Source organism: Onychostoma macrolepis, chromosome 19 (assembly GCF_012432095.1).
Source record: "Onychostoma macrolepis isolate SWU-2019 chromosome 19, ASM1243209v1, whole genome shotgun sequence".
Taxonomy (NCBI): domain Eukaryota; kingdom Metazoa; phylum Chordata; class Actinopteri; order Cypriniformes; family Cyprinidae; genus Onychostoma; species Onychostoma macrolepis.
Window position 1 is genome coordinate 17,025,849 of NC_081173.1, and position 18,273 is coordinate 17,044,121.

The 18,273-nt window shown below is 37.9% G+C and overlaps 1 protein-coding gene across 3 annotated transcripts; it reads left to right on the forward strand.

Annotated features, from left to right (window-relative positions):
* The first annotated feature begins 278 nt into the window (after positions 1 to 278).
* On the forward strand, positions 279 to 6,563 carry anp32e (acidic (leucine-rich) nuclear phosphoprotein 32 family, member E). 3 transcript variants are annotated; one of them, XM_058754339.1, is made up of 7 exons: positions 279 to 455; positions 3,248 to 3,397; positions 3,829 to 3,951; positions 4,105 to 4,267; positions 4,448 to 4,572; positions 4,660 to 4,717; positions 4,795 to 6,563. In XM_058754339.1, the coding sequence occupies exons 1-7, from the start codon at positions 402 to 404 to the stop codon at positions 4,875 to 4,877; spliced, it is 756 nt and encodes a 251-aa protein (XP_058610322.1). In that variant the 5' UTR covers positions 279 to 401; the 3' UTR covers positions 4,878 to 6,563. The 3 variants fall into 3 exon arrangements, with proteins under 3 accessions (XP_058610322.1, XP_058610323.1, XP_058610324.1); XM_058754340.1 differs by lacking the exon at positions 279 to 455 and adding an exon at positions 1,374 to 1,621; XM_058754341.1 differs by lacking the exon at positions 279 to 455 and adding an exon at positions 2,225 to 2,246.
* The last annotated feature ends 11,710 nt before the right edge of the window (positions 6,564 to 18,273 follow it).

The window sequence follows — 18,273 nt, forward strand, 5'->3', positions numbered from 1 at the left end:
TTAAAGGACACGGACATCGCTTCCAGGCGCCAATGAGAACAAAGAATGGGCGGATTTACAGTTTGAAAGCTTCATACTGACGTTCTGACCGACCCGTCTAAAATCTACTGCGCGCGTATTTCCAACCAATCACGTCTGTCTACAAAGACCGATTATGTTGATAAGCGTGATCCGTTTGAGCGACAGGCCGATCCGCCAATCACGCTTTCAAAAATAACAACAATCCAATGAGAGCGCAGTGGGGGCGGGACCTCAGGAAGGGGGTTGGGTGCGAGGTATCATGGAGGATCAGTTAGAGAACGGCAGCCATTGAAGATAGCCGAGCCGTTGGTCCGTGCTCCGGAGTTTCTGAATTTTTTTTTCTTTAAACGGTCTAAACGAGTGCAGCAATCACCAACAAAATGGAGATGAAGAAGAGGATCAGTTTAGAGCTGAGGAACAGAACTCCAGCGGAGGTGAGAGCTTTAATTATTTATTTTTCACGGAAACGCGAAATGATGTTAGTTCGCAACCTGTCTATCCTGCACGTTAGGAGCAGTCCGTAGACTCCGCTGAATGGCAGCACCACATGGGCGCTTAAAAGGATGCGAATACAAGTTTTAGTCATGAATGAATGCATCACACAATGCATATATAGATCTATGCAACGTTATTTTAAAACAAGTAGTCAATATAATTGTTATGTGTGCGCGCAAAACTCTTAGTGAATCTTTTGTGAACTCGTTACATGGTCTCCTTCGCCATTGCATTAGACTTGTCGTTGTGGGCGTCCCAACTAGAACCTCAAAATAATGTACTACATTTTTTAAGACCAATTATTATTTTGATGGTTCAGAAACTATTTTTATTACTCAACAAGTGACGTCCTATTCGGTTTCGACGTTATTATAACGTTAGTCCAACGATACAACAATCTTCTCGCTTCCAAAGAGAAATAGTGGAAATTAAAACAAAACGTCAGTATTGTTACACGATTTTATAGTCCGACCGTCTATATATGCAAAATACCGAGCGAAAACATCACGCGAATGAATGTCTCATCTCCTCGCATAAAGTTTATTGTAGGCAAGCTTCACCGATGCGTAACGTTACCTCACTATGGCTTCTCTAACCTAGTAAACGAGCAGTTTCTTCCAAAGGCGGACATCTTACTCTCCAACTCTTCGACATTAGACATTCAGGGGCACTTGCCTTCGGTCTTCCTCCTCAGACCCTCAAAGCCATTTAAGTTCAGGGTTTGAGAGCACAAGCACATATCGAGCGAATGTAGGGTCAAACAGTATAATTAAGCTGCGTTCATGGCTTCCGCAGCGCCTCGCAGTGTGTGTGGTGAGGATGGTGTGTGTGAAAGCTGCTCGAGTCTCCGCGTCGACGGGCGGGGAGTGGAAGTCATTTTGTTACATCAATAGTTAAGGCGCAAATGACGGTGTTTTGTGGATTTTACGGTGTCTTTATTCATCAAAGTTGAGCGATTTGTGATTCACTGTGCTTACGTGCTGTGCAGAACGGAATAATTGGCGCGTAGAGCCAGAAATAGCCGCTCGACGGATGCGGTTGTGCGAACCTTTTTAAAAAAACAAGTTGCCGTTTCCCTCCGTGGTTACGTTAATGGCGTAATTATGTACGTTAACCCTCTGTAACATTGTTTATCACCGACGTTAAACAATATGCATTCGGCTTTATGAAGCATAACCGTCACTGTTTTATTAATTGAAGGAATGTGGCAGATGGCGAAGGGGCGAGCCCCCCTTCCTCCCCTCCGATTTTAGTAGATTATTGTAGGCTTGTCTGAACCGAAGTAGAGAAGCACGCTTCTTTTGAATGGGGGTTCTGATGGATGGGATCTTTTACACGAGCTTGAGTTAATACTCCGACTGAACGGACGAGTATAAACGATACTTGGCTTTTAACTCGGGTGTATCTTGCGTCACCAGTACGAGTAAGATAGCAAAATATTACTGGCGCGCGCGTAATCGCGAGCGTTCAGAAAATCTTCTTGTGAAACGCTGGCAGTAAATTCATTGCAAATCCTAAGTGATAAAGGGGATGGAAGCATTACCAAGGCTACATTACACACACATCACGTGCTGAAAAATGTCGTATCTTTCCACAAGGGCAACAAGTTATTGAATATTTAAATTTTAGGGCTGCAGTGCACTACTGTGTGCGCGCGTGCGTTACAAGACCAACACCTTACTTTTAGCTCATAAACTGTTTTTATTTATTGTTACAACTACTTGAAAATAGTAAGTTTTTTAACTTAATTGTTTCACTCTTTTAGGCAGATATACATCAATGTTGTTTACATGTTTACAATACCCGTAAAGCTCATTTAAAAAAAATATATATATATATATTTTTTTTGTCCTTATTTAATATTATTCAGGAAATTATTTTAAAGACATGTTTAGCTTTCCCCGAAAAGTGTAAATACATTGGAGCTCCTAAAGTATTGTTCGTTTCGGCAGTCCAACATAACAAAGAGGCGGGGCTATATGTTTTCCCGACCAATAGCAAGGGGGGTGGGGTTTGAGAAACCTGTTTGAAAACGCTCATTGACTACGTTTACATGGACAACATTAATCTAATTATTTACCTTATGCAGTTTTGGGTACTTCATTTTTAAGAAAGCGTCAAGCGCAGTTAATTGTTTGTCATGCTATACATGCAAACAGATGACGGCATTGTTGAAGCCATGCTCTTTTGTTTGCCGTCAAACGGTTGACCACTACCGTGTGCATCTCTTTTGCAAAATGCGGCGAAAAATCTTACACGATGGTAAAAGTGTGATTACATGTCTGTACCGCACTTCAATAATGTGACTAAAATAGGAGTACTCCACGTTTTAATTCGATTTCTATTTACTTCGAATATGACTTTAGCCGGATTAAGGTAATCAAAAATCTCTGTTTACATGGTGGTAGATTCTTAATCAGAGTATTGTCTTAATCGTGCGAAAATCGGATTATTGTTGTCCATATAAACGTACTCATTGTTGTTGCAGTACCATCTGGTGCCACTAGTAGCGCACCAAGTGAAACCCTTCACCTCAAGTGTGTAACAAATCTCAAAATTTCAGAAATTGAAAAAGGAAAAAAAAGCTTATCATTTGATGGGTTACTGGACTGACTGCCACTGTCAGTTACATCAGCAGTTGTCAGATGTTGCAACTTTAGCCTTGTGGTAAATCATGCCCATAGTGCAATTCTTTGTTTACCAGTGTCCTAACTCTGTTTATCTCTTGCAGGTTGCAGAGCTGGTGGTAGATAATTGCCGCTCAAGTGATGGTGAGATTGAAGGCCTGACAGATGAGTTTAAGGAACTGGAGTTCCTCAGCATGGTCAACGTGGGTCTCACCTCCCTGGCCAAACTACCCACACTGCCAAAACTGAGGAAGGTCAGTCAAGAGATCAAGCATTCAGTTCAGTACATGCAAAGCAAAGTGCTCTTAAGAAGATCCGTTGTGTTTTAAGTTTAATGTTCTAACCATGCAGAAAACGGATACCCTAACACAGTTTACATATTAATGTGGACACGTTGTATTATTAAAGTGCACAAAAATGGATGGAGAATGCCCAAAGGAAACTTAAGAAGTGTGACATTGAAAAATATCCATGTTGAATAAGCATAGTAAATTGTCTTATAAGCATGTAAATGGGTATATACATTAATGTCGATTAGTATTACTCAGTACTTGTGTAATTATATTGAAACTGCTCAAATTGGTTTCTGAGAACATTCGTTGCTTTAATTGTCCTGTTAGTATTTGTTTCATCCTTTCCAGTATATGTTAAGTTTATTTTAAGAGCAATTCTCTCTCTATTACAGTTGGAGCTGAGTGATAATAACATCTCAGGGTCACTGGAGACGCTTGCAGAGAAATGCGCCAACCTGACTTACCTTAATTTGAGCGGCAACAAGATCAAAGAACTCAGCACACTGGAAGCCCTGGTAAAAACACTGATACATTTACACTGACACCACTACATATTTCTGAATATTTCTTTCTTAAGTGAAGGTACAGTTAATGCAAAGTCAGATGGTCATTATCCTAAGTGTCATTTTTTTTCAACATTGGTTGATGTATGGCATGCTCTTCCTCAGCAAAACCTAAAGAATCTGAAAAGTTTGGATCTGTTCAACTGTGAGATCACTACGTTGGAGGACTACAGGGAAAGCATCTTTGAGCTGCTGCCTCAGGTCACATACCTGGACGGCTTTGATGCAGAAGACAATGAAGCTCCAGACTCTGAGGCTGATGATGATGGTAAGAACCATGAATTAAGATTTAGTTTGATTATGCGGTCAAATCCTTTTTTGGTGCACATAATTATGATCCTCATCCAATGGATACATGGGTAATTGTAAAAAAAATGTACATATGGTGCAAAGTAAATGACTTAAAAGTATGTTACATCAAGTCATTATTTCTTCTACTATTATACAGATGATGATGAGGATGGCGAGGAAGGAGCAGGGCAGCTGGGAGAATACGAGGAAGAGGAGGATGAGGAGGAAGGCTCAGAGGGTGGAGAAGTTGGACTGTCCTATCTAATGAAAGAGGACATTCAGGTGATGTATCTTCCACCTGTATTTGACATTCACAACCAGTTTTCCAAAACGATACAGCTGGATAACGACAGGTTCCTTCTGTAACAGGATGAAGAAGATGATGGCGACTACGTAGAAGAGGAAGAGGAGGAGGAAGAAGGAGAGGGTAAGAATTAATCATGCAACCGAACATTGTGAACTGTTGAACTGTTGAACTGTTTTTAATGACACTGCTTTGTGTAGAAGAGGAGGCCGAAGTTCGAGGAGAGAAGCGAAAGAGGGATGCAGAAGATGAGGGCGAAGATGACGATGAGGACGACGACTAACCCTTTGCTCGACTTCTTGGAAACAATGTCCAAGGTGTAGATCAACCCTGAAAAAGACCGTGATCTTGCAGATTGTTTTTTCTCTTTGTAAAACCATAGATAAATCACTGTAGAGGCTAAGTGTTTTCTTTTATAAATACATTATATATTACACTATATAAAAGGGGTTTATTGATAATTCATTTATAGCCATTCCAAGTTTATTCCCAATGTGTAAATCAGTGTCATCAGGGGGTGGGCACAGGGAGGTTGGCAAGGGCGTGAGATTTGAGATTTCCCGATTGTAAAGAAGCTGTTGAACAGCCCATCTGAGACAGCGCAAGGATTTCACCACTGAGAGGAGACTGCAGCGTATGTTTGTCCAAATCCACAAACTCCTGCTCCCCAAGACCTCTGTGAGGAGGCAGAGCGTTTCCTGCTCCTCATCTACCTCTCCAGGTCTCGTTCTCAGCCCAACACGGAGCAGCAAGCCAATCATCTCCAGCAGTCAACCCCTTTGTTCCTGGATCAACCAATCGCTGCCAAGGATCTTGTGTCACACTCTTTATATGGGATGGTCTCCACTTGATTCAGCTTTTCTTGTAGATCAGGCTCACGTAGGCAGACCAGATGGTATGTGATCTTGTGAATTTTAAAGCGTGATGTATGTAAATGTGATGTAAATTGAGCGAAGATGGGGAGTCAAGCTGTAGGTTGGCAAAATCAAATTTCAGTTTTAATCTCAAAGTAGTTTTTTAATAAAGAGATCAATCGTGTGTAACCTATGAGCAGTTTGCCCTTTCTCACGTTTTATGCAAAAGTCACTTATTTTTGACAAGATGTCATCTTTGACGTTAAAATCAATATTTGTTCATTTTTAAGAGAAATGCCATTGCTGGAAATTTCTCATGATGTTCAGGTTTAACAGCTTTGTTGGATTAAACAGTACCCTTGAGTACCTTTCTACCTTTGTCTTGCTGTGGAAACAGGTTAGTTTCTACCTTTTGTTGAGGTATTTTACAGAGTAATACCTTTAATCTAATGTTCGTATGGCAATATGTATATAGTATCTGTTTCAACAGGTTGTGTTTTATTTTCCTTTTTCTTTTTTAACTAATCTGTTTGGTCAGTTGTTTTAATACAAAGCACATGTCAAAGGACTTACATACACACAGGTCACCTGTTTAAATTTCAAGTACTTGGTTGTTGTGCGAGTGTTGTATTTGGGGTTTTATGTGCTGTAAACCTCTCTCTAAAAGGATTTTAGTTTTGTTGGATTTTGATGTTTTGTTTTAATGGGTTGTTTAGGGTTTTTTTGTGTCAGGTTTTTTTAAGTTTGCAAGCTCCTTTGTCCAATTATGAGCTCCATTTGAGTTAGTTGTAATGAATGAGTGAATTGTCCTTTAGATTATTAAAATGACATCAAAGATGGACCTTTGTCTGCTAAAGAGTTCTGTAATTTGATTACACAATTTGGGATTTTCTCAGACTGCGACCCATGAACTGTCTGGAAGCCTCAAACATGGGTGAAGAAGCACTGTTTTTAATGTCTCCGGAGTTGATTATAGAAAAATGTGTTCTGACAAAAATTGCAGTGATGTTTCAATCATTTTTTAGATAAATTTGAAAGATTTATAAAACCCTTACAATGAATGCAACCTGGTGTAAGTTTGATGTGGAAAATAAAGGAAAAACCTTTCACCATAATGTCCTTGTGGTTTAGAATATATATATAGATTTTTTTTTTATAAAACTTTGAATTTTGAGTTCTTCAAAAAAATATCTGCAACGTAGACTGAAGTTGAAAGATTAGTAATATAATTTCACAAATCCCAGCTCAAGTGTAACTAGTTGAGTTTTGCTTGAGCTCCACAGGCCCGGAGGCCTGCAAACTTTCATTTTATACTACACTGCCATCTGCAAAGCCTCCTACTTAGATCATTTATTATTAACGATTTACACAAACTTTAAGCAGCAGAGCATAGTGGAAAGGGGTGTGGCATGTGATCAACAGACAGAGTTACCAAAAGTGTCATTAATTAATCAGAGGAGTAAAGCAATCACCATCCAGCCAATAGAAATACAGCTGCAACAGTGGGAGGGTGGAGTCACTGTGCTGCACATTAATTATTCATAGATTTGATAAGTGAGAGTGTTTCACTAGGTGATTATTAGTAGTAAGAAATGTTAAAACTAAAAAAAAAAAAGGCTATTGAAATTGAACAATACTAACTGTACTTTGACAGGATTATCACAGCATATTTATAATTAATTAATTTCTATGTTAATTTGGCAGTAAATGCAAAGATCTTTTATTTCACTGACTACAGAGAAAATAAAATACTCTTTAATTTGAGACCAGAATGTAACATGAACTTTTATAGCTGTCAGCATGGACACCACATCAAGGTTGTGGCCTTTATGTACACTGTACAAAATTATAAACACAACACTTTTGTCTTTGCCCCCATTTTTCATGAGCTGAACTCAAAGATCTAAGACTTTTTTCTATGTGCACAAAAAGCCTATTTCTCTCAAATATTGTTCACAAATCTGTCTAAATCTGTGTTAGTGAGCACTTCTCCTTTGCCGAGATACTCCATCCACCTCACAGGTGTGGCATATCAAGACGCTGATTAGACAGCATGATTATTGCACAGGTGTGCCTTAGGCTGGCCACAATAAAAGGCCACTCTAAAATGTGCAGTTTTATCACACAGCACAATGCCACAGATGTCGCAAGTTTTGAGGGAGCGTGCAATTGGCATGCTGACTGCAGGAATGTCCACCAGAGCTGTTGGCCGTGAATGAAATGTTAATTTTTCTACCATAAGCCGTCTCCAAAGGCATTTCACAGAATTTGGAAGTACATCCAACCGACCTCACAACCGCAGACCACGTGTAACCACACCAGCCCAGGACCTCCACATCCAGCATCCTCACCTCCAAGATCGTCTGAGACCAGCCACCCAGACAGCTGCTGCAACAATCGGTTTGCATAACCAAAGAATTTCTGCACAAACTGTCAGAAACCATCTCAGGGAAGCTCATCTGCATGCTCGTCGTCCTCATCGGGGTCTCGACCTGACTGCAGTTCGTCGTCGTAACCGACTTGAGTTGGCAAATGCTCACATTCGATGGCGTCTGGCACTTTGGAGAGGTGTTCTCTTCACGGATGAATCCCAGTTTTCACTGTACAGGGCAGATGGCAGGCAGCATGTATGGCGTCGTGTGGGTGAGCGGTTTGCTGATGTCAGTGTTGTGGATCGAGTGGTTCATGGTGGCGGTGGGGTTATGGTATGGTCAGGCGTATGTTATGGACAACGAACACAGGTGCATTTTATTGATGGCATTTTGAATGCACAGAGATACCGTGACGAGATCCTGAGGCCCATTGTTGTGCCATTCATCCATGACCATCACCTCATGTTGCAGCATGATAATGCACGACTCCATGTTGCAAGGATCTGTACACAATTCCTGGAAGCTGAAAAATCCCAGTTCTTGCATGGCCAGCATACTCACCGGACATGTCACCCATTGAGCATGTTTGGGATGCTCTGGATCGGTTCCAGTTCCTGCCAATATCCAGCCACTTCGGACAGCCATTGAAGAGGAGTGGACCAACATTCCACAGGCCACAATCAACAACCTGATCAACTCTATGTGAAGGAGATGTTGCACTGCGTGAGGCAAATGGTGGTCACACCAGAGGCAAAGTAGTGCTCACTAACACAAATTTAGACAGATTTGTGAACAATATTTGAGAGAAATGGGCCTTTTGTGTACATAGAAAAAGTCTTAGATCTTTGAGTTCAGCTCATGAAAAATGGGGGCAAAAACAAATGATGCGTTTATCATTTTGTTCACTTTATGTCGGGGGCCAGTTATAGACAGCCATAAATATCTGTCTTGCCCAATCAGAACTTAGGCAGAGACCGCATTAATCTTTTATTTATTTGTGCATTAAAAGAGATTTGTATATTGAGAAGTCTGAGAAAGTGCTGAAGGTTGGCTTTGACAAATGTGTCTATAGGTTGTGGTTAAGACAGTCATTTAGCCTACTAAAATACAAAAATAGACAAAATAAATTAGCAAATAGATCAAATGCATTGCTTTACAATATAAAAAGAGGTTTTTTTTTATATAATACAAAAAAAAAAAAGTGTCTGCAGCCTTTGTAGGCTGGTCTGTGCTCAAAATTTAAAGGGATCGTGCAGATATTAGAGAGAGAGCTCAACGCGCTGCAAATAGAAAAAACGCCAGCAAATTAACAACTTCATCAATTTGACAACACATGCGACACAAAAAATTGCCCACATAGCATATATGCCAGCCCACCCTTCTATAGCTGCCAACAATCAGGCCTGTCTCACATCAAACTCTTACAACATTTTTTATTACCATCATGAATTCAAAATAAAAAATAGTTTAGTTTAAAACGTCTTTATTTATCATTTAAGAGTTCATACCATTCACAGAGGAGTTTTTATTTTTCATGTTATTTTCTCCTCTTCTTTTGTTGTTGCATTCCATAGCAACTTTATCATCTGGTCTTTTTAAAGTCCTTCTGCACTTCTCTTGAGAAGGACTTCCAGGAGTTTGCATGGATCTTCTAGAGAAAGATCCATGCAAACATTCAGTTTACTATACTATATCTAAAAACTGTTAAAAGGTTTGTTTGTTTTACTCAAAAATGTGTTTTTGGAACAAGAGTATTTTTAATAAATATCAGGTTTGGCCAAGCAACCGCACACTTTAAATGTTATACATAATACAACTTATTTGTTTCAATTTTTGTTGAAACTTACCCCATATAATATTACCCCATATACTATGAATTGGCATCCAAAAAATAAAAAATAAAAATGTTTCTTATTCTGTCACTGTAACATGGCCTTCAGACCACTGGAGGGAGCTAATTTACAAGTAATGCATGTTTTGTCTTGGCACATACCCACATTATGATCATATACCAATAACTCAGGAGGCTTTAATAAGCATTAATCATGTTAATATATCCCTGTCATCATAGCTTTTGTCTATGCGTGACGATAAACAAGTCAGTTCACAGCACCTTTGAATCTTCTTTTGCACAGAGGACAGTGATGTTTTATGTCTGAATGCAGAGTCTGTTTGTGATGTATAGTGTATTATAGACACCACACCAAAAGAGTACTTCAACACAGAATGTTTCAGCAGTGCTCATGTACATTACAGCTTAGATGAATCTACACACACACACACACACAGACAGCCTACAGCTCATCCATGTGCATGCTGCCTCAACCCCCACAGCAGCTGATGAGCTGGAGCATCCAATCAGGAAGCCCGAGCCTCTGTAAGCCTTAAAAGGAGTCAATGCAGTGAATGGCCAAGATCTGATGAGCAGTTGTGATGAGTAGCCATTTAGCTTTTGTTATATGACACAACATCTCCATTGCTCTCAGGGGAAACTTATATTAACAATGCTTTTATGTGCCTTACATCAGATATTTAATAAAACCACAAAAAAAAAGAGGCCCGAGGTGAATGAATAAAAGACAAGTGGCGTGCAGATACACTATACACACAACAAACAGAAATTTGAACCACTCTAATCTTGCTTTGAGAAGTACATTGATGGCAAAACCATTGTGTAATCAGTAATCTGAGGCAGACTTTTATTTGAAAAACAGTTTTTGCATACATGGCAAAAGAGGTCCATTATTTTCAGAGAAAAATCTAATTATGACATTTTTACTACAAATTAAAATTAAAGTCAATTTCCTTTTTTTTAATTGAACATACATGAAAATTCATGAATGAATCATTCATAATAAGATATAAAAGATGCATTTAGAAAATAAATTGGGTAAATTTTCATTAAATTTTTCTCCTCCTTTTCACATTTGTAGCATTGAAAATGTTCATCCTAAAAGGTCCTCTCTCTCATATTTAGCATTGGAACGTCCAATTTATTATCATTCGAACAGTTCATATAAATCAGTGGTCTCAAACTCAATTCCTGGAGGGCCACAGCTCTGCAGAGTTCCAACCAGCTCCAAATCACACCTGCTTGGAAGTTTCTACCAATGTGCATACACCCTGTCTGCCCTAAATAGAATTGAACATTTTTAATATCACAGAATTTAGGATGGATAGTATGCACATTGGGACGCAGGCCTAGTGATCCTGAAGACCTTGATTAGCTGGATCAGGTGTATTTGATTAGGGTTGGAGCAAAACTGGGCAGGGTAGCGTTTCCCAAAAGCATCGTAAGCTTAAGTACATCGTACACCCATTGAAACCAATGGAGCTACGATCAACTTAGGCTTACGATGCTTTTGGGAAACGCAGCCCAGAGCTGTGGCCCTCCAGGAATTGAGCTCGAGACCAATGATATAAATGAACATAAAAAAATTGTGATTTGAGTCCCTGTACAATGCTTTTGACTCGGTCAGCAGAGGTGTTTTGTTGTATTTAGTATAAATGTAATTGAAAGTGACACACTTATTCAAAATCTTTGTTTTGTTTTTTTCAGTTTTTAAATGTGAATGATTAAATTTTGTCACTGCATAGTTATTTTTGATTTGCATATTTTGTTATGTAAATTTTGTATACAGGAATCTGAATCACTCTGAGGTGATATGTACTTTGATAAGTAAATGTATTGCATATTTTGAGTGAAACCCGCTGTATAATCTGTAATATGAGGCAGACATTGATTTTGAAACATTTCTGATCTGATATTTTTAAATCTTTTTATTGCACGCAGCTGTTCGTCTGTGCAGCAGCCACCAACAATAAACATGAATTCAAATCTGGATGTTTGGCCAGGTGATTCAGAAATCTTTTTGATGAGCATGTTTATATACCTAAATGTGACTAAAATTGATTTTGTCATGAAATACTGCTTTGGCCCAGGTCTTCCAGAAGAATGCAGGTGACAATAAACAGCTGTTACTCTATCAAACCCCACAGGGCATTTGTAGACTTCACGTAAGGCCATGTAGTTTGCTGAACCTTAGAGCGATCAATCATTATTTCATCAAAATCATGGGGTTTAAGTCATTTTCATTGATTTTGTAAACTGCCAGCGCTCTACACTGAATGGAGGTCATAGACATCACTGCACTGAGAGAAACAGAGCGTGTATGGAGACACTGAACTACCAGTATCAGTAATTTAGGGTCTTTATTCATTTTACAAAGCTATAATCATCCTTACAGTGTGCTTCATGAATTAAACATGAGAGGGCACACAGCACCAGCTGTTATTAGCCCAGGGTTCAAGTGATCGGGATCGAAGCACAACCTGCAATTATGGCTGAATCCTTTTTTTTAATCTGGTAAAAAAGGTTGAAGGAAGTGTTTAAGGGGAAATGATTTATTAAAGAGGATGTACAGCACAAAAGTACAGATAGGTCTGGTTGTTCATTAATGCAAAAACTACAAACTGAACGGTTAAAATGCATATTAAACAAAATATTTAATATCAAGACTGTTCTACATAAACCAGTAGTATCGTGAAAAAATAAGTTTTGCGTTAACCCTTCAGAGCTGAGTGTTTACATATGGCGTGGTGGCTCATCCTTTAAATATGCAAAGCCCAGCATCTCTCTAAAAGCTCTCTGTTGTCATGTTATTTTTATATGTGGCCATGTGCACTGTGCGCTGGTCCGAAAGAAATGACACATTAGGTTTAGGCCTTTGCTCTCCCAGAGCGCTATGCAGCGTGTTTGTGTTTTATCTTGTGGTATTAGTAAAACTGCATGTATTTTTAGCTCTGTTGCTAGCATCCGCAAAACACTCACACGGGGGAAAATCCTCTCTCAAATGGAGGAAGCAATGTTATTGTTGAAAGGTGGAAACAGAGATGTAATTTGGAACTGGAAATAAAACTGGTGACCGAGACGTGTATTTTTAGCCGAATGGTAATCTGCAAGGAGTTACTGGCACATGCCTGTGCTTGTGACATTAGTCATAGTTTTCAAATCGCTTTGTGTTAACGCTTTTAGTAGCTTAACATAAATTCGGTTGTATTCAAAGAAGTGCAACTGTTGCAATAATCTACACTTCCCAACAAGTCGCACTGTCGCAGTATTAAAGATTGCGGTATAAAGGACGTAACGACAGATGGTTTTAGGGCGGGGACTTGGTTCTATCCATCAGCTGTTGATTGGATTTTGAGATGAAAACAAACCTCTTGACCAAAAGGGGTGGGGTTTAAGTGGACTAAATACTGAAGTCCTGCATTCGTCACCAGAGAGAAGTCTGTCGTTTTCACTGGAGGATCCGGTTATGATTTTTGATTCAGTTATGGCAATTTGATACAAATATGACATTTACCGCCGGTTTCACAAACAATGCTTAGGCCTAATCCCAGACTAAAATGTAAATCTGAGCTGTTTCAACTGAAATAAACTTGCACGAACTGATCTTAAAATATGGCAGTGTCTTTGTTTTGTCTCAAGATGCATACCAGTATTGGGTTTTTTTTCTAAGGCATGTTTATAAAAACTACTTAAATGTCCTAATTGAACTATTGCCTAATCCTGCTTTAACCTAAGCCCTGTCTTGTGAAACCAGGCCTTAAAGCAAAAACAATGAGGCCAAATATATATTTAAAAAATCATTCACAATAAGATCTATAACATTTTAATGTAATACCAAATAGCTGACGGAATAATCAAATGTGCTCACCTGTCCTCTCTTTTTCTCTCATTTGTAATAGCGGTGAAAAGTCTGATTCATTCTAGTGAATCAGACCCATTATATTTAGTGTTGAAAAAGTCAAATTAAAATTACATTTTATGTAGGTTATTTTGTGTTTATAAAACACTGCACATTTAAGTGTCATGAACTGAGCAATTCCTTTGATCTTTGATCAAACAGCTTATATTGAAGCCAGTCTGCCAAAATGTCAGGTTGTGGAATGTGCCACTTTATGACGTAATAGTGTGGCTAAACACCGCCTCCACAGAATAAGATCAAAGCCTGCTTCTACTTAGCTCCGCCCACCGATTCGCACATGTATAAGGTAAATGATGAGAAACCAACGCAAAAACCAAACGATAAAATGCATCAGAAAGGACTTGGTCCTTTTTTAACTTCATTTTACTGTGGATTAGTTTACAAACAAGGCACAACTTGAAGCAGAACTTTTCAGAAAGATTGAAACTAAAAGATGATGCTGTGCCATATATATTAGATCCGACACACAAGTGTGAGTAACTGTTTTTATTATGTGGTCACTATTGCTTTGTCTGTTATTACAGGTCATTTGATATGTTTCTGAGTATTTATGCGTTTTTAACCTAAATCACAGCAGCGTCCATCTGTGAAGGATGTAGGCTGTCAAACATACACAGCTGTTAGCCAATCATAGCAGTTGACGTTTACTTCCAAGTCTATAATCCACCACACCATTCAAACAGAGCATTCTGATGAGGGGGTTTAAAAACAGGACAGAAAATAGCCTATTACTTCTAAATTATGTGTTTTGATGTAAAAATCTTGATAATATTATATTTGGACCTCTCATGACCCCTTTAAGTATCTTTAATTACTTTAAATTATATCTTGTAGCTTGGAAAGCTATTCAAAGTATGCACATGTTCATGGTTTCTGATGTTGTTTAATAGTCATATGACACACCAGTAAATAAATAAAGTATTTAATCTTTTATTAGTAAGTGTTTTGTTTTTGCAGTTAAACTTTCCATTGGACTCAAACCAATTAAAAAACTTTTATAAATTACAATTGTACTGTAAAATAAACCATGAATATTTGATCATTAGAATAAAATCACATTTGTTTATTTGAATTCTTTTTCAAAATTTCCAAAAAATTGTATTATATTTTTTCCCAAAGATTTTGTTTATATTTCAAATCCTCAAGCTTGTAAAGCTGTAAACTTTTGTCCACAAAATGTTGGAAATTATGCAAATTAAATGTGTAAATAAGGAAACCTAGCACACTTTGCATTCCTAAACGCACATTAAACTTACCGCATAAGAAGAGATGGAGTTTACTGCGTTTACTGTGAACCAAGCCACTCTGGGACACTGAATACAGTGAATCAGTTAGCAATTAACGTGCAGCCCCATTTATTTATTTATTTATTTTTTGACAGAAATTATTATTAGCTTTTCATCAACTCACAAACCCACTGCACTGAAATCCTCTATTGTATTATTTTCTGGAAAAAAACTATTAATACTTAAATATGTAAATGAACCAGAAGTAAACTGGTTTGATTTGATTAATTGAGCATACATCATACTTATTAAACAAATGCACGAGGCACGTACCATATGAATCCCACGCGGTGTTAGCGCTGTGTCTGATCTATTTGTGAATATAGGTCACATTCAACTGCCATTCTTTCTAAGCCTTTCTCCTATGCAGAAGTACAATTTTAGGGTGAGTAAGGCTATACCATTTAGCTTCAGGCTTAAAACCAAATAATGACGTCTCTGGGATGTCTCTAGTAATCTATTTGAATCAGTAGAAGCTCACCAAAACCAGATGCTGCAAGGCTAATGAGTCACAAAGCAACACCCCACCCCCCTCTACCCACACTTACATACACGCTCTCATTGGCCCAGATGAATCGGTGGCCTCAGTGTGAATCAGGTGTTGCTGATCATCCGCTCATCTGCTCGAGTTCAAGCCCTGCATTCAGAATAACCCTTCAGAATGCTTCCTTCTGCAAGAATGTTAACATGAGCCCGATAAAAAATACATGTGAAAGCAAAGCAGTCCTTCAAATGTATACCAATCCTACAAGCCATGTTGGATGCTACATAATCTCTTTTTGATAACAAATCTAAACAGCTTTTTTTGTGAGGAACCGTAGTGCTGATACTCACGGGCCCCAGAGCTTATTAAGAATTGTTAGAAGTGAGAAACAGAGGGGAGTGGGACATAAATCATTTATTCTAGTCATGCAACAGAGTCAGTTCACACACATTAGATAATGTGTTTCAAGTAGTGCTCATCCATTAGATTTGCCAGTTAATTGTTATGAGGCAAACATTTGTATTGTTTTAAATTACGCAAATTCATATAGTGCATGATAACATGGAAAAGAAATATAATATTGCAATATGAAATTAAGAACACTAAATGCATTATAGAAATGTTTGCAGGCTATTGTGAGTAAGTGAGTAGACCTGGGAGTTATTTAAAGCATTAGTTTCCATATATAATAACAAAATTTTGCATCCGGCCATACCGCAGATTTTGATGATAAGACTTTAAAGCTCCACACAATGAGCTGGATTCATTGTGGATTGGAACTGGGCCAAGAGGATGACTCAGTTTTGTATCATACCCTAAAGTGTGTCAGTGATGTTTCACATGAGTACACTATGAATACTAACATGTATAGTGTATACAGGCTGTTACTCAGACTGAACGCATCTGAATGCATTAAGTGCATCACTGAACAGATGTGCTAAAGGATGTGCTGCATGCATTTACTATAATATAATATAATATAATAAACAATTTGGAAAATGTTTGGAATAATTAAAATATTTTAATGTTTTTTAAAAAGAATTCTCACCAATACTTATTCAATCCAAAATACAATAAAACAGTAATATAATATTAAAATTTAAAATAACTGTTTTAAAATGTAATTTAATCATGTGACGGCAAAGTTGAATTTTCAGCAGCCATTACTCCAGTCTACAGTAATATTCAGAAATCATTCTAATATGCTGATTTGGTGCTCAATTATTATTAAGTAATATTTGGGCTCAGTAATCAATAATTGTTCTTAGTATCAAGCTGAACTCTGTTTTTGCTGCTTTATATTTTTGTGGAATCTGATACATTTTAAATTGAAATATTTTGTAACATTATCAATGTCTTTACTTTCACTTTTGTTAAATTTAATGCTTTGTTGTTAATTAAATTACATTTTAAAATATTTTATAATAAATGTATTTAATCTCTCTCTCTCTGTCTCTCTCTCTATATATATACACATCTATTTATCTATCTATGCGTATAGTACAAGGGAGGGCTTTTTTCAGTACAATGAATAAAGATAAGAACTTTTTTTAGTTTTAGTTTAGTCACATTATCAGAATCTGTCACTGTTATTGTAATCATGTTATATAGGATCAGTAAATGTATTTAATGTTAAAGAGCACATGAGAGGCGGGTGGCAATGAGGTTAAACGCTGTATGCCACGACCTCACTTGGCCTTAAACCAAATTTAATTAGCCATACATTTAGTGATGTGAATAAGCTTTTCGTGTTAAACCTGGCATGCTGAAGTCACGCCTGCTTTGGATAGCTGTGGCCTAGATTACAGTCATAATTAATTTAGTGGTCTATGATTTATGCTCGTTTTGTCATCTAATATGGCTAAAACTCTGGGATTTCAGAACAGTCATAATCTAATGGGTACTTGTGTTTCCTAATAAAAAGTTTAATCATGTGGAGCAATTTCTGTTACAATAATAGACTGTAAGTTCTATTAGATGGCTAAAAACAGTGTGCTGACCGAGTACATGGGCATTTGTTGACTCTGTTAACCCACCCACCTGATTTGAGCTCATATCAGTAACTGATGATCAGGCCTGTAATTATGACCTCATAATTACTATTCATCCAGACAGACAAGAGAAGTTAATAAGTAGCTTCTTCAAATCACAATGTATCCCATTCATAGGTATTCTTTGATGGAATTCAGTACAGTAATTATTCAAAACAACACCAGGCCTCTAAAATGAGGGGGACAATCTGCCTTATGAAAAATGAATCTCAGAGTGATGCAATTCAAGTGTAAGAGTAGTATCCGGCTAGATTCGTCTAGCAAAGCCTGTTTCTGAGGCACATCATGGATACATTTGTGACTAAAAAAAAAACTGTCTTGACTAATTGTGTCTAATTAATAATCTAATTCTGTCACATTAGTATTGTTGAATAAAAACATTGAATAAAAACACAGTTAGTTCCTGTTAACCCTAATTTGATTGGACAAGCGGCGTTCCAATAGTACTGATGTTTTGTATAACTCCAATTCTATTTGTATAACTAATTCTACAAAATATATAATATTCAGCGCCGCAACAAAAGAAATCATATTTTACCTGAGCTGTGAATGTGAGTAAGGCCTACATTGAGAAGTTAGAACGATTCTAAGGGCCCGACAATGTAGGGGGGCCCCCCAAGGGGGAAACGCGATTTCTACCGAGGGGGACCCCCCCCGGAACGCAATCTGTAAGCGATATTCCCCCCCCCACACACACACAACAAAAGTGTGGGCCCAAGTGAATATGCTGTCCAGGGGGACCAGGAACCATAGCGGCACCCCTGCTGACTGCTCTAGTTAGATACTCAAACTCTGTTAAATAAAAACTACAGTAACAAGACAAAACATTTTATTTTTAAAATGTGTGCGTCTTTAGTAATT